This window comes from Peromyscus eremicus, chromosome 7 (genome assembly GCF_949786415.1).
Source record: "Peromyscus eremicus chromosome 7, PerEre_H2_v1, whole genome shotgun sequence".
Taxonomy (NCBI): domain Eukaryota; kingdom Metazoa; phylum Chordata; class Mammalia; order Rodentia; family Cricetidae; genus Peromyscus; species Peromyscus eremicus.
The window spans coordinates 17872082-17896988 of record NC_081422.1 but is presented as its reverse complement, the minus strand read 5'-3'; the positions used below and the strand labels follow the sequence as shown (position 1 = coordinate 17896988).

The window sequence follows — 24907 nt, the reverse complement described above, 5'->3', positions numbered from 1 at the left end:
GTCATATGTCCATCATTTAAACTGAGGAGGGATACGTGTGGCCGTGAGATGACAATTCACAAGACCCAGTTCTCTCCTGGGACTCAAACTCCGCTCATGAGGCTTGGTGTCCAGTATTTTTCCCCACTGAGCCATCTCATCGGCACCCATTGCCATCCCTGTCCTGAAACTCAAGGGTAACATTCAGACCTCCCCAACTCTCTGCTTCCAGTTCTTCCCGTGCGGCTTTCAGCCTGCAACACTTTCCATAGCCGACTTGAATTACCCTACAGATTTCCATTAAGATAGCCCCTCCTCCAGGAAATCATCTTTATTTCCTGTCCCCAGGATGGGTGAGGGTAACCATGCAAGAAAGCTCTTGATGTCCTGAGGTCCCTGAACGTCTCTACCCAACAGGAAGGATATAACTTTCTAACTATCTAGCATTCCCGAGGCAGGTGCCTGCATAGCACCAAGTATACCCTGGGCATCCATACATGTTCTGAGAAGCAACAGGGCTGGGAGTACAGAACAGGGTGAACACCTGCCTAGAACCCCCCAGTGAGGGGCTGGGGTGTGGCTCAGTGAGAGCCCCTGTCTAGAATCCCCAGTGAGGAGCTGGGGTGTGGCTCAGTGGTAGAGCCCCTGCCTAGAATCCCCCAGTGAGGGGCTAGGGTGTGGCTCAGTGGTAAAGCCCCTGCCTAGAATCCCCCAGTGAGGGGCTGGGGTGTGGCTCAGTGGTAAAGCCCCTGCCTAGAATCCCCCAGCAAGGGGCTGGGGTGTGGCTCAGTGGTAGAGCCCCTGCCTAGAATCCCCCAGTGAGGGGGTGGGGTGTGGCTCAGTGGTAGAGTCCCTGCCTAGAATCCCCCAGTGAGGGGGTGGGGTGTGGCTCAGTGGTAGAGCCCCTGCCTAGAATCCCCCAGTGAGGGGTTGGGGTGTGGCTCAGTGGTAGAGTCCCTGCCTAGAATCCCCAGTGAGGGTTTGGGGTGTGGCTCAGTGGTAGAGTCCCTGCCTAGAATCCCCAGTGAGGGGCTGGGGTGTGACTCAGTGGTAGAGCTCTGTTTGACAGCCCTGGGTTGTGGCTCAGTACGAGAGTGCCTGCCTAGCTTACACAAAGCCTTGGGTTCCAGCTTCAGCACAATAATAAAAGAAAGGAAGGTGTGGGCATGGTAGTGCACGCCTTAATCCCAACACTCAGTAGGCAGAGACAGGTGAGCTCTGTGAGTTTGAGGTCAGCCTTGTCCACATAGGAAACTCCAGGCAGGCCAGGGCTACACAGACCCCGTCTCAAAAAAAAAAAAAAAAAATCAATTTAAAAGGGGTGGGGGTGGGGCGGCGACAACAAAAAGCGCCCCAGGCAAGCTCTGGTCTGGAGGCACAGACAGGGCTCCCATGAAGTGTAAGGTAGGACGTCTTTCTGCCAGCCTCAGGCCCCCTCACCAGGACCTTCTCACCTCCCCTGGAAGGCAAAGGTTACACAGAACCGACCTCACCCTTGGCTTCCCCAGATGCCCTGAATTTGAAGGGGCAATCACTGCCCACTTAATGAAGCAGGGCCTTCCAGCTCCTCAATCTGGAGAGAGATTCTCCAGCCACGGGGGTGGGAGAGAGGGGCCTGGACTCCCCCTTGGACAGTGCCATCTCAGTGCACTGGGAAGGACCTCCCGCCCACACAGTGCTGCTGCTGAAGCATGGATGAGCCAAGGCAGTGGGCAGGGGAGGGAGACACACAGCCTAAGAATCCTCAAGACCCACCGCACTCATTCGGTGTAGCAGTTTCTACTGCCATTAAGCTGAGAGATTTCCCCAGAACTACAGTGTCACCAACCACCAGCCTCGGTTACAGACAGTGGGGTAGGGATACCAAGAGATGTTCTTCCTGTCTGCAGGAGTTAACACCCTGGCTTGAAGCTGATAGACAGCCTCTTACTTGGGAAGTGCTTGGTCAACCACTCATAAAGACAGACACAGGTGCCGGGCGGTGGTGGCACACGCCTTTAATCCCAGCACTCGGGAGGCAGAGCCAGGTGGATCTCTGTGAGTTCAAGGCCAGCCTGGTCTACAGTGCGAGATCCAGGACAGGCACCAAAACTACACAGAGAAACCCTGTCTCGGGGGGGTGGGATGGGGGGAGACAGACACAGGCTCATCACAGCCCAGAGTCAAGTGCACACCCCACATGCGTTTACCCAACCATCACTCAAGGACCCCGGGCCCAGGTCCTACCAATGCATCTCTCAGGGTCCCTCACCTGCTTCTCTTCCCGGGCTGTTTTCCACTCCTCAATGAGCATCTTCTTGAGACGGAAGCCCTCGCGGGTGACCTCAGCCAGCTGCTGCAGGGACTCTTTTTCCTTACGACCCTTCTCTCTGGAGTAGACACACACAAGTACCATTAAAGACACTCAGGACCCAGCAGGTTTGGCTGTTCCAGAAGGGTCTGAGTTACCTGCCAGCTCCATCCACAACCCCCACGAACAATGCTGAGAAAGGCAAGACCCAGAACCCATTCAACCTGCCCCTCCAGGTTCTTCTGATCAGAGGCCTCTGTTCTGTCCTTGAGAAGACGGACAGTGTGCACAGCCCGCCTATCCTTGGGATTACAGAACAGACTAGGAAATGGTGAGGAATGGGGTTGGAAGCTAACCCCCAAACTGACAGAGGAGGAAGAGTAAGAACCACAGGCTCAGGCCAGTCGTGGTGACGCACACCTGGAATCCCAGCACTCTGGGAGTCTGAGGCAGCCTGGTCTATACAGTGAGTACCAACCCAGCCAAGGCCCCACAGTAAGACCCTGGCTCCTCACAAAACATCAAAACCCAAACCCAGAGCTGTCGGTTTGTCAGGGGTGGTGACGACACCCGCAACTCAGCACCAGGCTGTACAGCCAGGAGGAACAGCAGCTCAAGGTTATGATTGGCTAGCTAGCCAAGTCTGAGGCTAGTCTGGGCTACGGAGTCTCAAAAACTAAAACAAACCCCAACGTGGCAGACACAGTTGTAATCCCAACAACTAGAAGACAGAGGGAGAAGAATTATCTCCCAAAGTCCAGGTCACCCAAGATAAGCTTAAGACCCTGTCTCAAAAAGTTAAGCAGGGGCTTGGGAGATGGCTGGGGGTGGGGTAAGTGTGCATGTTACCTAAGCATGAGGGCCTGGGTTCAAGTCCCTAGCACCTACCAAAAAAGCTAATTGTGGCCACACACACCTGGGTGGAGACAGGGGGATTGCCAGGGCTTGCTGGCCACCAGTGAGAGACACTGTCTCAAAGGCTTACAACAGAGTGAAAGAGCAAGAAGCCCAACATGTCCTCTTAGCTTCCTCATGCACATATCTGCACACACGTGTTCTTGTGCTTTACGCACATACTACACAGACACACAAAAAGAGATCAAAAAGCCAGGTATGATGGCACACACCTTTAATCCCAGAGCTTGGGGTTCGGAGGCAGGTGGATCTCCGTGACTTTGAGGACAGCCTGGTCTACAGAATGAGTTCTAAGACAGCCAGAGCTACACAGAGAGACTCTGCTTCAAAAGAGAGAGATTAAAAAAATAAAACGTGTCTGGGGGGGGTGGAAAAAAATAAAAACAAGTACTGAGAGCATTAACCCAATTAGAGCTCAAGTTCAAGTCTGTCAGGCCACCAAGCACAAGCCAAGTCATTTCTCTCCTGCACTGAGTTTCTCCAGTTTTTTGTTTTTTAATACAGGGTCTCTGGCAGCCCATGCTTCAGACTCAGTGGAGCCAAAGAGATCTAGAACCTCCCACCGCCACCTCCCAAGTGCTGTGACTCCAGGCCTGTCCCACCAGCTGTTTTTTTTGAACAGGTAAACAGTCTCAACTGCTACCTAGCTGGAGGGCATGCTGGTAATGTGGAGTTCCCAAGGGGCATGACCAGTGGATTCACAAAAGGACAAAAGGCGCCACAGCAGTGTAGACTCGTAATCCTAGCACTCAGGAGGTTAGGGGAGGAGACTCGTGAGGCCAGGCTGCCGGGCACACCGAGGGAGAGCCTATCTCTAAAAAACAAGAGGGGCTGGAGAGACTTCACTTGCTGCTCTTCTGGAGGACCTGAATTCAACCTGTAACTCCAACTCCAGGGGACACTCTCTTCTGGCCTGGGCAGTAGACACGCATGTGGGTGTCATATACTCTCTCTCTCTCACTCACGCACGCGCACACCATAAAAATAAACCTGCCTCCCAAGTGCTAGGACCAGAGGTGTGTGCCACCATACTCAGCAAATGAAAATTAACCTTAAAAAGCAAAGGAAAAAAGAAAAAAAAAAACCGACAAGGAAGCGGCCTGACCTCCAAGCAGCGCTTGGCAAGGCAGCAGGGTGCCCAGGGTACCCCTGCGACCCACCCACCTGCAGGTGTTCTCACAGACACTGCCGCTGTTGTATTCATCTGTCCCGTCACAGCAATCTGAGGCAGAGGTGAGGGCAAAGATCAAAGAGGGGAACCCCTACCCCCCCAGCCCCGCCTCCTTCCCCACATCCCCAGAGTACTGCCACTTACCACATATCCCATCGTTAACCCGGCTAGACAGGATGTACAGGGGCTTGTACCCAGTGTTGGTGCAGTGGAAGCTGCCATTGGGACAAGCAGCTGTGCCTGCAGAAAAAGAAAGTCTGTTGAATGTGCTCCAAGCCAGATGTGTCTCATCTAGTCACGGAAAGCACCGGAAAAACAGGCGTAAATTCGGTGTGGTGGTAAGTGTCTGTAATCCCAGCACTTGGGAGGTAAAAGCAGGATCAATAGGTCAAGATCACTCTCAGCTACACTGTGTGTTCAAGGCCAGCCTGGGCTACACGAAGTGTCTGAAAAGCAAAAATAAACCAAGGAACAACCAAGGGGAGAAAGGGCATCTTCAGGGGCCTGCAACAGAACCCTCCAGTCTTCTCCAGCTTCTCCTAAGGCCCTTCAAAAAGGCCTGACAACGCGCCCCCTCCTCCTCTGCCTTCACCAGTCCCTAGAATGCCATTTAGCCTCACTCCCCCTCCCACCTCTGAGAGGTGCTCATGCTGGCTCCTCCTGGCCAGAAACCTCACCTCCTCCTGGAAGCGATTCCCAGTTCCTCTCTGGTTGCCGACTTGGTCATAAGTCTGAACATTTGGTCTTTTACTTGGGAATGGAAACCAGGGGCTGAAACCTACAAATTCTACCACTGAGCTAAGCCAAGCCTGTAACAGGGATCTCATTTCTGTGCCTCGTCCTGCTCACTGAGCAGGGAGCAATGGGAAGATGGGGCCCTAATCCTCATGGGGCATCACTCTTGGCAAGCTCATCTAACGGGCAGCGAGGAATGCAGACGCAGCTCACCAGGCTCATCGGAACCATCCTTGCAGTCGCAGTAATCATCGTTCACCTGATCGAACGGGATGGTGGCTGTGCCATCCAAACACGTGAAAGGCTTAGACTCGTCATAGAAGTGATGGTCTGGGGAAGAAAACAGGAGTTTCAGCCCAGATCTTCTCAAATAACTACTACCTCTGACCTACCCATTCACTAGAACGCTACGGGAAACTGAGGCAAAAGGCGGGAAATGCCCCTCCCGACCACCAGGCTATGCACAAAAAGGACTCACTGCTGAGGGAAACGCCCCGAGGTCTCTTAACCTCTACGGCCCAGCAGAGGGGGAGCAGCAGCAGCAGCAGCAGCATTCCGTCCGGGTCGAGACCGGAAGTGTGTTCTGCGACAGGAAGCAGGCTGTAGGAAGATGTGCTGTGTCCTCTCACTGCAGGAAAGAATGAAGCATCCGGTCATTGAGAGAGGGCTGCTTAGCCCAAACTGGCCTCACCACTACTTCTGGAAAGTGAGGGCTCAATTGGCTGCCGAGTTGGAGGTGCAGGGCCAGGGGGTCTCCCCAACCCGAGCCAGTGAAAGTCTCAACGGGAACTCAAAACCTTAGGTCTCTGTAATCGGGTGAAGTGGGCAACTCCCGCCAACGGGCCCAAAGGAATTACAGTCCCTCCACACCACCCTCCCTAATGCAACCTCTAAGAAATCAGGGTGCCTTCCTCCCACCGCTACTTCATCACCTACACGAGGCCGAGACAAAGGTCAATAGCCCCCGCACCAGCTTGGCTCAGCAGCCACGGTTCCTGCAGCAGAAAGAAAACGGAACGCTCTGGGATGCGTCACTTCCGTTTTGCTCGCCACGCTTGGAGGACGGCAACTAGGGGACGCCATGTTGGGAGTGGCAAGAGCGCGGGTGCGGCCGCTGAGGCGGCCATCTTGAGTAGGAACATGAAGACAGCCTTAGAGAGAACAGATCGGAAGTCTAGCGCTTAATGGCGGCGCAGTGTGCCTCCATGTTGGGAGTGGCGGGTTTCTGGCCACGACCGGCGAACACGCAGGGAGAAGGGGGTGCGGGAGGGGAGAAGTGAGCACGTGACCGCTGACGTGCCCAGCCCCTTCGCCAAACGATCGCGCCGCTCTTTTGCTGAGCCTCCTTGGGGGACCGCCCCTCTGAACCGCACTAGCCAGTGAGAGCCGTGGAGTGCAACGCCAGTGGTTTCCTTGGGAACGCGGGCGGGGGAGGACGTTACTTAGCAACCGGGAGATGCTAAGAGGCCCCCAGCCAAGCAGTTAGCCAAAGTGCATTGCCAGAGCTCAGGGAACCAGTGTTGAGGATCCTGAACTGAAGAGGCCAACTTGTAGTTACTCTCCTACTCTTTAGAGGCTTCCTGACCTCAACCCAATCACCATGACATCTCCCCTGTGCTGGGCAGCCGCGACTGTTGTGACTAGCCAGGAGCAAGTTTCAGCGCCCTCTTCCAAAGGCAAGGGCAGTAAGGTTCAGGGCCACAGAGGCAAGGCTTTGGGCCGGGCACAGGCCTGGCCTGCACAGCGAAACAAGGCGGGAACCTCCTACCATTCGGGGAAGTCTTCTGTGCACGCTCAGGTGCTTGAGTTACAAAGGAAAATCCAACTGTTAGGTAAGATGGCACAGAAGAGGCACGGATCAAGAGTGTCCACCCAGCCTTCTGAGTAGGCACCAAGTGGCAGGTGTTTTACCAGCGCGAACCTAGGTGACTAACTTGTAGATGCAAATCCTCAAATTTGTTCGTGCTTCTTACCCGTCTCTCACATGGTAATTTCATCTTTTCTGATGTGCATTTGTGTGGGTGAAAAGCACAGATTCTAGGGTTCATTTTTCTTATTTAATTTTATTTATTATTTTGTTTTGAGTGTCTGAGGACCGAGTGAAGTACTCTCAGAAACCAGGAGACAGCAGTGGATCTCTTGGAGCTGTACCTACAGGTGTTAAAAGCTGACCAGTGTGGGAGCTGGAGACTGACCTTAGGCCCTCTGCAGGACCAGCAAATGCTCTTAACCACTGAGCCGTCTCTCCAGTGAAATTTTATTTTATTTTATTGGTTTTTGGTTATTTTGAAACCGGGTTTCTCTATGTATCCCTGGCTGTCCTGAAACTTGCTCTGTAGACCAGGCTGGCCTTGAACTTAGAGAGCTGCCTACCTCTGACTTCGATGGTTGGGATTTAAGGTATGTGCCACTATGCCCAGCTTCTCCAGCCCAATTTTTATTTATGTATTTATTTATTTATTAAATTATTATTTTTGAGATTTGGTCTCATGTGGCCCAGACTGACTTGAACTCTAAGGAGACCCAATTCGACCTCTTGAGTTATAGACTTGTGCCACCATGCCTGGATTATGAGGTACTGAGGCTGGGACCCAGGGCTTCATGCACGCTGCAACGCAAGCACTTTACTGAGTTGTATCTCCAGCCCCAGGGGAGTTTGTTTCTCTTGAGTTTGAATCTTAGCTCTGCATAGTAGTTGTTAGCTCTTAAGAGAACTAGGAGTAATCTAATTGTGTTCAGTTTTTCCATCTATAAAATGGGCATAGTAACCTCACAATGTAGTACTTGAAATCCATAAAATGCTCAAAATAGTGCACATTGTTACAAAGTAGAAAGTGAAAACTAGTGGCTTCTATTGAGGGAGATAATTCTGCCCTTTCCAGAGACCACTGAGCAAAGTCTGCAGACTTTTTTGGCTGTCATATTGCTGAGTATGGGAGACTACTACTTGGTTTTTTTAAGCAGAGGCCGAGAGGAAGCTTTACATGTTATAAGGCCTAATACAGCCCCACAGCAAATAACTATCAAGACCAAATATTGATTATGCCAGCATTTGGAAAGCCCTTGTATACTGTTACTCTTTTTTTTGGTTTTTCGAGACAGGGTTTCTCTGTGTAGCTTTGCACCTTTCCTGGAACTCACTTGGTAGCCCAGGCCGGCCTCAAACTCACAGAGATCCGCTTGGCTCTGCCTCCCGAGTGCTGGGATTAAAGGCGTGCGCCACCACCGCCCAGCATACTGTTACTCTTATTGTTAAAATGTAATCTTAAAACTGTGCTGTGGTGTCAAGCATGCTTTTAATCCCAGCGTTCTGGGGGCAGAGGCAGACAGATCTCTATGAGTTCAAGGCCAGCCTGGTCTACAAAGTGAGATCCAGGATAGCCAGGGCTACACAGAGAAACCCTGTGTCAACACTCTCACCCCACCCCCAGCCAAAAAAAAAAAAAAAAAGGAGTTAATCTTACAGGCTGGGTGTAGTGGTACATGGCTTTAATCCCAAGACAGAGGCAGGTAGATCTGTGAATTTGAGTTCAGTCTGGTCTACATATGGAGTTCCAGGCCAGCATATGTGATGTGTGTGTGTGTGTATTCAAAGCCAGACAAGGTAGCATACACCTAGAATTTGGGAGGCAGGAGGATTAGGAGTGCAAGGTCATCCTTGGGTATGCAGCAAGTCCAAACCCAGCCTGGGCTGAGACTCTAACTTAGTCCCTACATGTGCTAGACAAGCACTGTAGCACTTACCTTAATATGCTTTTAGTTTAAGAATATTGTAACGTACGCCAGGTGTGGTAACACGTACCTCTAACTGCAGCACTTGGAAGGCTGAGGCTAGATGACTGTCATGATTTTGAGGATATTATGGGGTATCTAGTGAGTTAAAAGCTAACCTGGGCTACAGAGTCAGACCCTGTCTAAAGAGAGAGAAAGACCAAGGGAATGTAGGTCAGCAAGATGTCTCAACAGATAAGGATGCTTGCTTCGAAGGCTGACATCCTGAGTTTGTTCCCTGGGACCTTGACTTTCTGATCCTCCTGCCTCTGCCTTCCTCATGCTAAGAGAATAAAGGAACGCACCAGCACACCACCTGTTTTATAGGGTGCTGGGGATTGATACTGTCATCCGTAACAAAAGAAATTTGTGTTGGAGAGAAAGTTTTGGGGTTTTTTTGTTTGGTTGGTTTGGTTTTGTTAAGACAAGGTCTCTCAGTGTAGCCTTAGCTGCCTTGGAACTTGCATTGTAGACTTGGCTGGCCTTGAATTCAGAAATCTGCCTGCCGAGGTCTCCTGAGTGTTGAGATTAAAGCAGTGTGCTGGTTTGTTTATTCATTTTTGTGCTGCTTGAGATCAGACCCAGTGCCTCATAAAGGCTAGGCTAGGCATGAGCTACAGCCATAGCCATATGGGTTTTGCCTTTTTTTTTTAATTAACTTTTAAAATTTTATGCATATGAGTGTTTTACCTAAATATGTCTGTGTACCATGTGTGTGCCTGGTGCCTTTGCAGGTCTGAAGAGGGCATCAGATCCCCTGGAACTGAAGTTACAGACTATTGGGGGCTGCCTTATGGGAGCTGGGGATCAAACCTCTGGTGGAGCTGACCTTTTAGCCACAGGGCCATCTCTCCAGCCTCTGATTTTGCTTTTTGTTTGGTTGAGTTGTTTGTTTGTTTCAAGACAGAGTTTCTCTGTTTAACAGCTCTGGCTGTCCTGGAACTCGATTTGTAGACCAGGCTGGCCTCGAACTCAGAGAGATCTGCCTGCCTCTGCCTCCTGAGTGCTGGGATTAAAGGCGAGTGCCACCACCTTCCAGCTTTGTTTTGTTTTTTTGAAACAGGGTCTTACCCTGGCTAGCCTGTAACTCACAGTGCTCTGCCTGCCTTTGCCTCCTAAGTGTACCACCATACCTATTTAGTTCATATGATTTTGACTGATAAGGAATACTCATATGTGTTTGTGGGATACAGAGTGTTATCTTAGTACATTGTACCATAACTAGACTATGTTATTTGGCATTTCCATCATCAGACATTGCTGATGTTATTGTAAAGGGCATATAATCCTTTGTGTAGCTATTTGGCAACACATGAGATGTTTTATACTGTTACTACTCTACTGTACCTTAGGGCATTAGAATTGATCCCCTGCACCCAGGTAAATGTCCTCTCTCCACCAGCAGCCACCATAATACTGTTGACTGGGCTTGATGGTGCATACCAGGAGGCTGAGGCAGAGGATCCAGCCTAGCCTGAGCTACATACTAAGACCCCATTTAAAGAGATCAAACAAAAAATGGTTTGCAAAAGGTCTTGAGTGCCAGGAATGATGGGACACACCTATCATCTCAAAACTTGGGGCTTAGAGACAGGAAGATCAGGAATTCAAGGCCACCCTTGGCTACATAGTGAGTTCCAAAGCAGCCTGGGCTATAAGAGACTTTCTCTGAGAAAAACAAGACCAAAGGGGGCGACGATGGTGAGAGATGCCTGGGAAGTTGAAAGTGCTTGCTTCAGAATCCTCAAGAGCAGAGTTTCAGTTCTAGGGCCACAGAAAAAGCTGTCCATCCGGTAAGTGCCCATAACTTCAGCTCCTAGTTGGGTAGAAAATGGAGCCTCCCTGCTTTCAGCCTCCCGGACTCCAGCCCCAACATTCACAGAGAGACTCTGCCTCCGAAAGGAATGAGTAGAGGACTAGAGAGCTGCCTCAGCAATTAAGTCTACATAATGTTCTTACAGAGGACCCAAGTTCAGTTCCCAGCACCCAGTCCGGCAGCTCCCTGTCATCTCTAACTCCACCAGCTCCAGGGGACCCAATGCCACCTTCTGGCCTCTGCAGACAATGCACACAAGCACACATATGCACACACACACACACACACACACACACACACACTTAAAATGTTTTTAAGAATTTATTTTTAGGCTGGGCGGTGGTGGCGCACACCTTTAATCCCAGCACTCGGGAGGCAGAGCCAGGCAGATCTCTGTGAGTTCAAGGCCAGCCTGGGCTACCAAGTGAGTCCCAGGAAAGGCGCAAAGCTACACAGAGAAACCCTGTCTCGAAAAACCAAAAAAAAAAAAAAAAAAAAAAGAATTTATTTTTAATAATGAATACGAATTTGTCTCCATGTGAGGGGGGGGGTGGTACACACAAGTGCAGGTGCCCAAGGAGGCCAGAAGAGGAATTCTGACCCCCCCTGGAACTGGAGTACAGGCAGTTATTAGCTACCACGTGGGTGCTGGAACTGAACCTGGGTCCTCTGCAAGAAGAGTACTGGATCTTAACCTGCTGAGCCATCTCTCTCCAGCCTCCAAAATAAAATCATTTAAAAAGAGAAAAGAATGAGCTGAGGGTGATATGGAGACACCCAATGTCTTTCTGGCCTCCAAGTGCATAGGCGCATGAACCTCCCCACATACATGTGTGGATATACTCACACAAGCATGTGCACTTCTTCCTCTTCTTAAGTAAAAGAGTTCTGGGGCTGCAGCTCAGCTGGGAGGTACTTGCCTGGCATGTTCAAGCCCCAGCTCTGCACAGACTGAGTGGGATAGGACCACACACCTGCAATCCCAGCACTTGGGAGACGGAGCGAAGAGAAGCAAGAACTCAAGGCCAGCCTTGGCTTTATGATGAGTTTGTGGCCAGCCTGGGCTACAAGGAACCCTATCTAAAAACAAAAACAAAACAAACAAAACCCCACCACCACCCCCAAATAGGTCTTTTCTCTGGGAAGTGCCATTCACCTACCCAGTGACTGTGACCCCTGTCTGCCCCAGAGGGTGACCGGAAGGCCTTTTATGAGAGCTCCCAATGGAACATGAAGAAGAACCAAGACACCATCAACCAGCTCCAAGAGGAGACCAAGGCTCTCCGCATGCAGCTAAAAGACATGCTTCAGGTGAGGGTGGTGAGTGGAGGGCTTGGTGGGGGGGGACGGACAAGGGACCTGAGGAAATGACTGGGCTCCTCTCCTTGCCAGGGAGATTCTAAAGTGGTCCAGGCAATCATTCAGGAATGGAAGTCAGAGAAGCCGTACCTGAAGAACAGGACTTGTGAGGTTAGCCCCCAGCCCCAGCCCCCTTCACTTCCTCTACACCAGCTTCCTGTCCCAGGCGCTTCCTTTCCAGGCTTGCTCCACACCAGCTGCCGATCATTTATTCGCTCAATGGGAAAAATTAACATCTCTTTTTGTATATGTGCAGTCTCAGGGGCCTCAGCACAGGTATGGAGGCCAGACAGCAACTTCTGGGAGTCGGTTCTCTCCTACCACGTGGGGTTCAGTGAGGGAACTCAGACCACCAGGCAGCACTCAGTGCTTTTACCACTGAGCCATCTTGCTGGTCTATCAGTGAGATCTTTATGACACACTGACCTTGTGTTTGACCCAGTGTTACCGTTGGTGGCATTTGGTGATAAGGCAAAGTGAGCCCTTTCAAGAAGGTGTGTCCTGGTGGAAGACTGACAGGTGTTGAGTGTAGGGGTGCACGCCTCCATTCTGAGCACAGAGAGGCTGAGGAAAGAGGAGCGAGAGTTCAAGGCCAGCCTGGGCTGCAGAGGGAGACCTGAAACCCTGGGTTGCGGCAGTAGGTTTCCGGAGAGATGGCTCAGCAGTTAATAGAACATACTGCTCTGGCAGAGGAGCCGAGCTGGGTTTCAAGCACTCACTCGAGGCTGGTCACAACTGGCTGTGACTCTGTCACCTAATCTCAGGTCTTTGGCCTCTGAGGGCACTGCACACATTTGCACATACCCACGTTCATACACATAATTAAATATGAAATATATCTTTAAAAAAGAAAGAAAAAGGGTTGGGAATTTAGCTCAGTGGTAGAGTGCTTGCCTAGCAAGCACAAGGCCCTGGGTTCGATCCTCAGCTCAAAAAAAAAAAAAAAAAAAAAAAAAGAGGAAGCTGGGCACTGGTGGCACACATCTTTAGTCCCAGCACTCTGGAGGCAGAGGCAGGTGGATCTCTGAGTTCTACGCCAGCCTGGTCTACAGAGCAAGTTCCAGGACAATCAGGACTGTTACCCAGAGAAACCCTGTCTCAGGGTGGGGAAAAAAGAAAGAGAAAGAGGGGTAGAGAAGCTGAGTGCTGAGACCAAGGACTAAAACTGGGAGACTGAAAAAGATGTGAACTACCAAGGCACTGCTTGTTTCTCCTGTTCTGACCAGCCCTTATATCGGGTCTGATTGGGCTTGTGTCTGCCTCCCTCCTGAGAAGACCAGAGGCCCCACCTGGACAGCCTCCCTCCCACTGGACAGCCTCCCACTGGACAGCCTCCCTCCCACTGGACAGCCTCCCTCCCACTGGACAGCCTCCCTCCCACTGGACAGCCTCCCTCCCACTGGACAGCCTCCCTTCCCACTGGACAGCCTCCCTCCCACTGGACAGCCTCCCTCCCACTGGACAACAGCCTCCCTCCCACTGGACAGCCTCCCTCCCACTGGACAGCCTCCCTCCCACTGGACAGCCTCCCTTCCCACTGGACAGCCTCCCTCCCACTGGACAGCCTCCCTCCCACTGGACAGCCTCCCTCCCACTGGACAGCCTCCCTCCCACTGGACAGCCTCCCTCCCACTGGACAGCCTCCCTTCCACTGGACGACAGCCTCCCTCCCACTGGACAGCCTCCCTTCCCACTGGACAGCCTCCCTCCCACTGGACAGCCTCCCTTCCACTGGACAGCCTCCCTTCCACTGGACGACAGCCTCCCTTCCACTGGACAGCCTCCCACTGGACAGCCTCCCTCCCACTGGACAGCCTCCCTCCCACTGGACAGCCTCCCTCCCACTGGACAGCCTCCCTTCCCACTGGACAGCCTCCCTTCCCACTGGACAGCCTCCCTTCCCACTGGACAGCCTCCCTCCCACTGGACAGCCTCCCTCCCACTGGACAGCCTCCTTCCCACTGGACAGCCTCCTTTCCCCTGGACAGCCTCCCTTCCACTGGACAGCCTCCCTTCCCCTGGACAGCCTCCCACTGGACAGCCTCCCTCCCACTGGACAGCCTCCCTTCCCACTGGACAGCCTCCCTTCCCACTGGACAGCCTCCCTTCCCACTGGACAGCCTCCCTCCCACTGGACAGCCTCCCTTCCCACTGGACAGCCTCCCTTCCCACTGGACAGCCTCCCCTGGACAGCCTCCCACTGGACAGCCTCCCTCCCACTGGACAGCCTCCCTTCCCACTGGACAGCCTCCCTTCCCACTGGACAGCCTCCCTTCCCACTGGACAGCCCCCCTTCCCACTGGACAGCCTCCCTTCCCACTGGACAGCCCCCCTTCCCACTGGACAGCCTCCCTTCCCACTGGACAGCCTCCCTTCCCACTGGACAGCCTCCCTTCCACTGGACAGCCTCCCTTCCCACTGGACAGCCCCCCTTCCCACTGGACAGCCCCCCTTCCCCTGGACAGCCTCCCTTCCACTGGACAGCCTCCCTTCCCACTGGACAGCCCCCCTTCCCCTGGACAGCCTCCCACTGGACAGCCTCCCTTCCCACTGGACAGCCTCCCTTCCCACTGGACAGCCTCCCTTCCACTGGACAGCCTCCCTTCCCACTGGACAGCCCCCCTTCCCCTGGACAGCCTCCCTCCCACTGGACAGCCTCCCTTCCCACTGGACAGCCCCCCTTCCCACTGGACAGCCTCCCTTCCCACTGGACAGCCTCCCTTCCCACTGGACAGCCTCCCTTCCCACTGGACAGCCTCCCTTCCCACTGGACAGCCCCCCTTCCCCTGGACAGCCTCCCACTGGACAGCCTCCATTCCCACTGGACAGCCTCCCTCCCACTGGACGACAGCCTCCCTTCCCACTGGACAGCCTCCCTTCCCACTGGACAGCCTCCCTTCCACTGGACGACAGCCTCCCTTCCCACTGGACAGCCTCCCTTCCACTGGACAGCCTCCCTTCCCACTGGACAGCCCCCCTTCCCCTGGACAGCCTCCCTCCCACTGGACAGCCTCCCTTCCCACTGGACAGCCCCCCTTCCCACTGGACAGCCTCCCTTCCCACTGGACAGCCTCCCTTCCCACTGGACAGCCTCCCTTCCCACTGGACAGCCTCCCTTCCCACTGGACAGCCCCCCTTCCCCTGGACAGCCTCCCACTGGACAGCCTCCATTCCCACTGGACAGCCTCCCTCCCACTGGACGACAGCCTCCCTTCCCACTGGACAGCCTCCCTTCCCACTGGACAGCCTCCCTTCCACTGGACGACAGCCTCCCTTCCCACTGGACAGCCTCCCTTCCACTGGACGACAGCCTCCCTTCCCACTGGACAGCCTCCCTTCCCACTGGACAGCCTCCCTCCCACTGGACAGCCTCCCTCCCACTGGACAGCCTCCCTCCCACTGGACAGCCTCCCTCCCACTGGACGACAGCCTCCCTTCCACTGGACAGCCTCCCTCCCACTGGACAGCCTCCCTTCCCACTGGACAGCCTCCCTTCCCACTGGACAGCCTCCCTTCCACTGGACAGCCTCCCTCCCACTGGACGACAGCCTCCCTCCCACTGGACGACAGCCTCCCTCCCACTGGACGACAGCCTCCCTTCCCACTGGACAGCCTCCCACTGGACAGCCTCCCTCCCACTGGACAGCCCCCCTTCCCACTAGACAGCCTCCCTTCCCACTGGACAGCCTCCCTTCCCACTGGACAGCCTCCCTTCCCACTGGACAGCCTCCCTTCCCACTGGACAGCCTCCCTTCCCACTGGACAGCCTCCCTCCCACTGGACAGCCTCCATTCCCACTGGACAGCCTCCCTTCCCACTGGACAGCCTCCCTCCCACTGGACAGCCTCCCTTCCCACTGGACAGCCTCCCTTCCACTGGACAGCCTCCCTTCCCACTGGACAGCCTCCCTCCCCACTGGACAGCCTCCCTCCCACTGGACAGCCTCCCTCCCACTGGACAGCCTCCCTTCCACTGGACAGCCTCCCTTCCTGCTGGACAGCCTCCCTTCCCCTGGACAGCCTCCCTTCCCCTGGACAGCCTCCCTTCCCCTGGACAGCCTCCCTTCCCACTGGACAGCCTCCCTTCCCCTGGACAGCCTCCCACTGGACAGCCTCCCTTCCACTGGACAGCCTCCCTTCCCACTGGACAGCCTCCCTCCCACTGGACGACAGCCTCCCTTCCACTGGACAGCCTCCCTCCCACTGGACAGCCTCCCTTCCCACTGGACAGCCTCCCTTCCCACTGGACAGCCTCCCTTCCACTGGACAGCCTCCCTCCCACTGGACGACAGCCTCCCTCCCACTGGACGACAGCCTCCCTCCCACTGGACGACAGCCTCCCTTCCCACTGGACAGCCTCCCACTGGACAGCCTCCCTCCCACTGGACAGCCCCCCTTCCCACTAGACAGCCTCCCTTCCCACTGGACAGCCTCCCTTCCCACTGGACAGCCTCCCTTCCCACTGGACAGCCTCCCTTCCCACTGGACAGCCTCCCTTCCCACTGGACAGCCTCCCTCCCACTGGACAGCCTCCATTCCCACTGGACAGCCTCCCTTCCCACTGGACAGCCTCCCTCCCACTGGACAGCCTCCCTTCCCACTGGACAGCCTCCCTTCCACTGGACAGCCTCCCTTCCCACTGGACAGCCTCCCTCCCCACTGGACAGCCTCCCTCCCACTGGACAGCCTCCCTCCCACTGGACAGCCTCCCTTCCACTGGACAGCCTCCCTTCCTGCTGGACAGCCTCCCTTCCCCTGGACAGCCTCCCTTCCCCTGGACAGCCTCCCTTCCCCTGGACAGCCTCCCTTCCCACTGGACAGCCTCCCTTCCCCTGGACAGCCTCCCACTGGACAGCCTCCCTTCCACTGGACAGCCTCCCTTCCCACTGGACAGCCTCCCTTCCCCTGGACAGCCTCCCACTGGACAGTCTCCCTCCCACTGGACAGCCTCCCTCCCACTGGACAGCCTCCCTTCCCACTGGACAGCCTCCCTCCCCACTGGACAGCCTCCCTTCCCGCTGGACAGCCTCCCCGCAGCTGCTCCCCTTTCCACGTGGCCAGACAGATGTTCTAGTGTTGTCTCCCTGGACGCTGACACCGTAGCTAAGTTTATTGGTTTTGAGGCCACCACAGTTGGTGTGGCCAGAGCAGAGTCTGGCATTGGAATGTTGTTTGGCAGCTTGATTATTGGTGATGCCAGGAACCTGTCTTTCATGGAGCAGCTCTTCTCCCATGCCATTTTGGGTTTTGCCCCTGTCTGAGCCACAGGGCTCTTCTCTTTAGTGATCCCCTTCCTCATCCTCTTCCCATGTGAGGCTCTGTGGAGTCACCCACATTACTACAGGCCAGTCCCACTGCTGCTGTGTGCCCAGCTTTACAGTTGGGTGGGGGAAGAAGAGAGATCCGGGAATCTTTAAAACTCTAGGCACTGGAGTTGAAGCAATGGCTCAGTGGTTTAGAGCACAGAACACCTGGGTGCAATTCCCAGCACCACATGGCTGCTCACAACTGTCTAACTCCAGCTGCAAGGGATCCGATGCCCTCTCCTGGCATCCTAGGGCATCAGATACAAATGAGGCACAGATATACATGCAGACACCACACCATTACACTTAAAAATGAAATAAAATTTTAAAATGTGAAACTGTGATGGGAGATGAACTAGGAACCTGGGAAGGTGGCTCGGTCGGTGGTAAGCTTGCTGTGTTGGCATAAGTCCTATTCCCAGAACCAGAACCCATATAAAAATCGGAGTGTGGGCTGGCAAGATGGCCCAACATGCAAAAGTGCTTATTGTCGAGCCTGGTGACCTGAGTTTGATCTCTGAGCCCAAATGGTACAAGGGAAGAACCAATTACCTCCAACAAGTTGTCCTCTGACCTGGACATGTGCACCCACACACACAGAAAAGGAAATAAAAACAATGGGGGTCCATGTGTGGTTGCGTGTACCTGTTATCCCAGCACTAGGGAACTGAAGAGAAGATGATCCTCAGAGCGCTAAGGTCTATGAGCAGCTAGCTCTAAGTTCAGTGAGAGACCATGTCTCAATCAGAAAGCTGGAAAACAGTAGACAAAGATACTGGACATTGATCTCTGGCCTCTGTGTACATGGGCGCGCACACACACACACACACACACACACACACACACACACGAAGGAGCTGAAGGTGTAGGCAGACTGCTTCCCTAGCATACATGAAGCCAAAGCCCCAGTTAATCCCCAGGGCCTCATTAAATGGGGTGCAATAGAACACCAATATGATCCCAACATTCGGGAGGTGGAGGCAGAAGGATCAGAAGTCCAAATTCATCTCTGGCTGGATACAGAATTTGAAACCAACCCAGACTACATAAAACCATGTCTTTAAAAAAAAAAAAAAAAAAAGCCTTTAATCCCAGCACTCGGGAGGCAGAGCCAGGCGGATCTCTGTGAGTTCGAGGCCAGCCTGGGCTACCAAGTGAGTTCCAGAAGAGGCGCAAAGCTACACAGAGAAACCCTGTCTTGAAAAACCAAAAAAAAAAAAAAAAAAAAAAAAGAAGCCGGTGGTGGTGCACACCTTTAATCCCAGCACTCGGGAGGCAGAGGCAGGCAGATCTCTGTGAGTTCGAGGCCAGCCTGGTCTACAGAGCAAGTTCCACAACAGGACCCAAAGCTACACAGAGAAACCCTGTCTCGAAAAACCAAAAATAAAATAAAATAAATGTAAAAGAGACCTGGGACTATAGCTCACAGGTATAGCCACTGTCCAGCTGTGCAAGGCCCAAATCCTCCTATGTGCACGTGCACACACACACACACACACACACACACACACACACACACACACACACACACGGACAGAAAAAAAATGGCTGCCAAGGGTCTTGGAAGCCAGCTGGGAGACCAGAGAGAACCGGGACTCCAGGGTTCGGGGTGGGCAAGCTGAGGTTCTGCTCTCTGGCGTCCCCCGCAGCAGGCCCTGGAGCACCTGGAGCACCAGCTGAGGGAGAAGATGAACCAGCTGAATGCCTTACGGCACCAGGTGACGCTGCGGCGGAAGCAGCTGGAGGGGCTGAGGTTGCAGCACAGCCTGCGCCAGCTGGAGATGGCGGAGGCCCAGGACAACAACACAGAGGCCGCCAAGGTGGGGCTTGCTGCGGGCCGCAGGGGTCCTGGGGGAGGCGTGCCTGCGTGCGTGCCTGCGTGCGTGCGTGGTGCGGGAGGGACCCCGGCCCGGCCTGCTGTCCCCCTAGACCATGCGCAATCTGGAGAACCGGCTGGAGAAGGCCCGGATGAAGGCAGAGGAAGCGGAGCACATTACCAACGTGTACCTGCAGCTCAAGTCTTACCTCCAGGTAGGGATGCTTGCGGGAGAGAGGTAGGTGAGGAGGGCGGACCTGGCCAGCGGCAGCCGTCACACGCTTTCCCTCTCTCCATGTGCCAGGAGGAAAGTCTCAACTTGGAGAACCGGCTGGACTCCATGGAGGCCGAGGTAGTGAAGACCAAACATGAGGTGGTGGAGCTGAAGGTGGTGAATCAGGAGGCCCTGAACGCTCGGGACCTGGCCAAGGTGCTGGTCGACCTGCCCAGGGTGGAGGAGGGGTGGGGGTCCTGCACAGCGGCCATTGGTATCTGACTCTTCCCGGGGAGGCGGTACTAACCCCAGCCAGGTGCATTGATGCATGCCTTAAATACCAGTGCTCGCAGGCACAGGCAGGCAGATCTCTGTGAGTCCAGGCCAGCCTGGTCTACAGAGCGAGTTCCAGGACAGTCAGGGCTACACGGTTAAACAACAACAGAACATCCACCAAAGTCCAACTTGGAGAAAAATGAGTTTATTGGGCTTCCTTACAGAGCATGGGTGAGGGGTTACTGATGTGGAAGCTGTGTCTGTCTCCAGAGTTCCACTCGTAAGTCTCCTCACCCAGCCAGTGTAACCTGGGGAGAGGCCCTGTGAATCTCGTTTCTTGAGCCTTGTAAGTTTCATGCACTTCCTGAGTCTTGAGCCTCCCTCTTCCTCTAGGAGGAAGTGTTTCAATTCACAGAAAGTAGCTCCGGGAATTCTAGTCAGAATTGAGTTGTCTTTCCCAGCAATCGGTACTGCTGCTGTGTCGCCCGGGGTCCGCTGCTCCCCTTCTATCCTGGAGAGATGCCTGATGCCCCCACCCTCCCTCTAGAACCAGCTGCAGTATCTGGAGGAGACTGCGATCCGAGACCGCAAGAAGCGCGAACACTACATAACCGACTGCAAGAAGCGGGTGGAAGAGAAGAAACTTCAGACTGAGCGCATGGAGCGCAAGGTGGGCACACCTTAAGGTGCAGGGCGTCGCCAGCTCAAACCAGACGGGTCTCACACCTCCTCTGCTTTGCGCCCACATCCTGACCTAGAGCCTTCCCTACGACTCACTTTCGTCCAAACCCCGCCCCTCCTGATGCAATCGGTTCCTCGCACAATCTCACCTCAGCCTCCTTTCCTGGGAGAGGTCATGGCCTGCAGTCTTATCCTGATTGTCTGATTCATCCTTCCCCATTTAATTTAGACCCCTGTGTTCTAAATCTGACTGGGGCTCTAGCCCGCCCCTTTCTGGAGGCCCCTCCTTCTATGACCCTGCCTCCTTGCCCTGGTACAGAGACCACCTCTTTGACTTCTACAGGGATAACCGTACCTAGTCCCAAGACTTTGTCCTGTCTCCCACAATTCAAGCTAAACCGGATCCTCTCCTGACCTCTGCCCTAAGCCCCTATCTGGAGCTGACTTTGATAGTGGTCTTGACGGTCCCCCACCCTCAAGCAGACGCAGCGAGAGCACATCCTGCTGCAGTCAGAAGATACGATCCAGGACTACCAGCGCCACAAGGAGGAGGAGCTGAAGCAGCGCTGGGGCATGTACCAGATGGAAGTGATGTTTGGCAAGATCAAGGATGCCACTGGAGTGGCTGAATCACATGTGAGTGCCTCGGGCCAGCACTTGAGCCAGAAAAGGTTCCTCTTCCCTTAAAGGCGTCCTCTCCTGGCCCGCTCCACCTCCGGCAGAGCTGTCCACATCAGCCCTCACTTCCTTCCCTTCTGCTGACTTCTTTGGTATGTCAGTTCTGGGAGTTTTATCTGTCAGGTTCTGTTTCTCAGATCATCACTGTGTGGAATGATCTAGGATATAGTAGACCCCCCAGTATGGCCCAATCGTGGAATCCGGGCCCTGCTCTGTGCGTCACTTGTTAGGAGCCATGCTGTCTTCCAAGACCCTGTGTGTCTCCCTCCGGTGCCTGATCCTGCTTTAGAACACTGACCGAGGATGCGACACACACACGCACACCCGTCAGTTTCTCCAGTTTGGGTTCTCTGCACCCCGCCACTCCTCAGAAAGCGTTAATCCCCAGGCTCTCCTGGCTCTGACCTGTGAGGTTAGCTGTAGACCCATTTACCAGTTCAAGGCCCCCTTCAGAAGTGGGTCCCAGGCTGGTGAGGTGGCTCAGTGGGTAAAGATGATCGCTCCCAAGCCTGACACTTGAGTTCCATCCCCGGGCCCCGTGTAGTGGACAGTGACAGCAGAGTCTTCCAAGTCTGAAATCCACGTGGGTGCTGCTGCAGCACATGCATACACCAGCAGCGGGAGGGCTGATGGCACCCTAGAGGCACAGTGTCTTTGTGCTATTGGGCCAGATACCCAGTCAGAACTTGCTGGCACAGTGGTTTTGAAAGCGGTTGTGTTCACCACTCTGCTGCCTCCCGCATGCTGATTTTAGCTGACTCAAATGTAGGCAGGAAAGGACGTGGGGAAAAGTACAGCCTTGAAATGGCCAGGAGACTGACCCACACGATCCTCACACACGGCTGTGTGACACACACTGGAGACTGACCCGCACGATCCTCACACACGGCTGTGTGACACACACCAGAGACTGACCCGCACGATCCTCACACACGGCTGTGTGACACACACACCGGAGACTGACCCGCACGATCCTCACACACGGCCGTGTGACACACACCGGAGACTGACCCGCACGATCCTCACAGACGGCTGTGTGACACACACACAGGAGACTGACCTGCACGATCCTCACAGACGGCTGTGTGACACACACTGGAGACTGACCCGCACGATCACAGATGGCTGTGTGACACACACTGGAGACTGACCCGCACGATCCTCACACACGGCTGTGTGACACACACTGGAGACTGACCCGCACGATCCTCACACACGGCTGTGTGACACACACACCGGAGACTGACCCGCACGATCCTCACACACGGCCGTGTGACACACACTGGAGACTGACCCGCATGATCCTCACACACGGCTGTGTGACACACACTGGAGACTGACCCGCACGATCCTCACAGACGGCTGTGTGACACACACACAGGAGACTGACCTGCACGATCCTCACAGACGGCTGTGTGACACACACTGGAGACTGACCCGCACGATCACAGATGGCTGTGTGACACACACCGGAGACTGACCCGCACGATCCTCACACACGGCTGTGTGACACACACCGGAGACTGACCCGCACGATCCTCACACACGGCCGTGTGACACACACTGGAGACTGACCCGCACTATCCTCACACACAGCTGTGTGACACACACTGGAGACTGACCCGCACGATCACAGATGGCTGTGTGACACACACCGGAGACTGACCCGCACGATCCTCACACACGGCTGTGTGACACAGGCAGAGTCAGACTGCCCTCGAGTCTCCCTTGACCCAGGCTCTGACCAGGGATGGGTGGCCCGCAGGCGGTGGTACGAAGGTTCCTGGCACAGGACGAGACCTTTACGCAGCTGGAGAATCTCAAGAGGGACAACGAGCAGACGTTGGTGAGGTTGAAGGAGGAGAAGGAGCGGCTCCAGAGCGAGCTGGAGAACCTCAAGTACTCAGGGGACGCCACACTGGTTAGGTGAGGCCTCAGTGGCTGAGGGAGGCCTGGGGGACGCTGGAGTCACCCGCCTGTAGTTACTGAACCTCCCGGCTCCCGGCAGCCAGCAGAAGCATCGAGACCAGATGCAGGAGACGCTCAAGACGGAAGAGCAGCGGCGTAACAACACCCAGGAGCAACTGGATCGCACCTTGCGAACCCTCGAGTTGGCCAAGGACTGCTTGGAGCATCTGACCAACAAACTGAACCACGTGACAATGGTAGGCCCCGCCCTGGTAAAGGTCTACCCCTAGTGATGCTCCGCCCCAATGGCCACCATCCCTGGGAGGTTCCACCGCCGAAAGCCCCACCCCGTCCTGGCGAGCCCTGCCCTCGCCCTCCCAGAGCTTCCGAGCGTTGGAGCAAAGGTGCCACACAAGTCATAGGATCCCAGCCCTGACTCCTTCCCAGAACGCGAGGCTCCTTTTAAGGAAGAAAGTTCCACGCCACGCATCACTGTCCGGGTCCCACATTCCTTGGGAAGTCCTCTTTCGCTCAGCCTCAAACTGACTCCATGCGCAAAACCAACCATCCCCAACAACCCAACACTTAAGCAGCCCTCCAGCGGTGGTGCAGCCCCTGGCGAAGAAAGTCCCACCCTATCTGCAAGAGCGCCATTTCTTTAGAAAGCCACCCTCACAATGGCCTAGTTCGTGTTATTAATCTCAAAGAGACCTCTCCATCCTTTGTATAGCTCAAGTCCAAAGGCTCCGCCTTCAAGGCAAGGCTTTAATTTTAGAGGACCCGCCTGTGGGTGGACTCTCTCTGAAAGCTCTCCCCTCCCTGGGAAAAGCCCCACTCGTGGGTGAAGTCTGTCCCTTCCCAGGACCCTGCATCTCTCAGCTCACTTGGCTGGTCCCCACTGCAGGATGATAGCCTTTTGGCAGGAAAGAAGTTAGACCCGGATGCAGAGGACTACGTGTCCAATCTGCTGGTCGTTTTCGAGGAAAAGATGCTGAAACTGCAGGGGCAGCTAGAGACCCACGACGTGCCAGAGATGCTGCGACACATCACAGAACGGGAGGTGCACTGACATCTGCCGGCAGGGGTCCAGGCTGGGGGAGGGGTGGGACACCAGAGGGCAGGCTGAACGACGGGTGGGGACTGAGGGGTGAGCTTCATATCCAAAAAAAGAGAGGTGGGGACCGGGTGGACCCCAGATGGCAGGACTGGAGAACCTGGGGTGACTCTGGAGAGGCCTATGGGCAGTAGGCTTGAGTGACAGTGTAGGCCTGCTGGGAAAGAGTATGCACAGAGTGGGCAGTGGTCTCACCTAGAGTTCGGGCATTATCTTGAGGTAAGTGGGAGAAGGAGGAACAGAGCTTCACTGCAGTCCCCACACCTCTCTCCTGCCTCTTGTAGTTCCTGAGCACGTTAGAAGGAAGACTGCCCCTCTACAACACCCGCATCGTCCTGCCGGTCTCCACCCCCAAGGACAAGTTCTTTGGTCAGTGCGCGCCCAAGGGGGATGGACGAGAGGGCACGAGGTGGCCTTAGGTCAAGGCCAAGGAGGAGGTGCATGGTGTGGTAAAGTCTGGGAAGGGGAACAGAAACGATCTCTTCCCCTCCCCACCCGTCATGCCTCTGTGCAGACGAAGAGGAGAGTGAGGACGACGACCGTGATGTGGTGACCCGCACTGCCTTCAAGCTCCGTTCCCAGAAGTTAATCGAAGCCCGCAGCAAGAAGCGCAGTAGGTCGCGCAGGTCCTAGACTCGCAGTCACGTCCCATCGGACGCCTCCAGGCCTCTAGGGAGCCCTCCGACCCTCCGGGCCCACTTACCGGTGTGGGGGAGCCCGTGAGGCGCCTTCAAGGGCTGAGGGAGGCTCGAGCAGGGAGCACCGCTGGCCAGCAGCGCCCGGAGGAGAGGAAAGGCCGAGCCATAAGTTCCCACAGTAAATCTCTCAAGTCGGGTTAGAGCCAGCCTCAGAATCGCGCAATAAAGGTCACTGACCAAC

The 24907-nt window shown here is 54.9% G+C and overlaps 2 protein-coding genes and 1 pseudogene across 5 annotated transcripts in view; 2 read left to right on the top strand and 1 right to left on the bottom strand.

Annotated features, from left to right (window-relative positions):
- Positions 1-6492, bottom strand: part of Prkcsh (protein kinase C substrate 80K-H) — a 14258-nt gene extending 7766 nt beyond the window's left edge. Inside the window, exons 1-6 of the mRNA XM_059267490.1 lie at positions 6027-6492; positions 5569-5718; positions 5304-5420; positions 4500-4595; positions 4349-4406; positions 2231-2348 (exon numbers count right to left, since the gene is read on the bottom strand). Coding sequence (XP_059123473.1) covers positions 2231-2348; positions 4349-4406; positions 4500-4595; positions 5304-5420; positions 5569-5644 — 465 coding nt within the window. The 5' untranslated portion in view covers positions 5645-5718; positions 6027-6492. The remainder of the gene's footprint in view (positions 1-2230; positions 2349-4348; positions 4407-4499; positions 4596-5303; positions 5421-5568; positions 5719-6026) is intronic.
- Positions 6153-24907, top strand: Odad3 (outer dynein arm docking complex subunit 3). 4 transcript variants are annotated; one of them, XM_059267488.1, is made up of 14 exons: positions 6153-6469; positions 6664-6922; positions 11867-11988; positions 12070-12147; positions 18991-19161; positions 19271-19372; positions 19462-19587; positions 20195-20317; positions 20809-20964; positions 22772-22932; positions 23015-23171; positions 23819-23974; positions 24313-24397; positions 24543-24907. In XM_059267488.1, exons 2-14 carry the CDS (start codon positions 6691-6693, stop codon positions 24659-24661), a joined length of 1788 nt encoding a protein of 595 aa, XP_059123471.1. In that variant the 5' UTR covers positions 6153-6469; positions 6664-6690; the 3' UTR covers positions 24662-24907. The 4 variants fall into 4 exon arrangements, 3 of the variants coding, with proteins under 3 accessions (XP_059123471.1, XP_059123472.1, XP_059123470.1); XM_059267489.1 differs by lacking the exon at positions 6153-6469 and having other exon boundaries at positions 6476-6922; positions 20812-20964; XM_059267487.1 differs by lacking the exon at positions 6153-6469 and having other exon boundaries at positions 6476-6922.
- On the top strand, positions 13219-17452 carry LOC131914584 (ATP synthase F(0) complex subunit C1, mitochondrial-like; annotated as a pseudogene).

Excerpts from the sequence above, each read along its gene's own strand:
- Odad3 (XM_059267488.1), top strand. The coding sequence starts at position 6,691 with ATGACATCTCCCCTGTGCTGGGCAGCCGCGACTGTTGTGACTAGCCAG. Across the intron at positions 6,923-11,866 it reads AAGGAAAATCCAACTGTTAG|AGGGTGACCGGAAGGCCTTT; the intron begins GTAAGATGGCAC and ends TGTCTGCCCCAG. Across the intron at positions 19,373-19,461 it reads AGCTCAAGTCTTACCTCCAG|GAGGAAAGTCTCAACTTGGA; the intron begins GTAGGGATGCTT and ends TCCATGTGCCAG.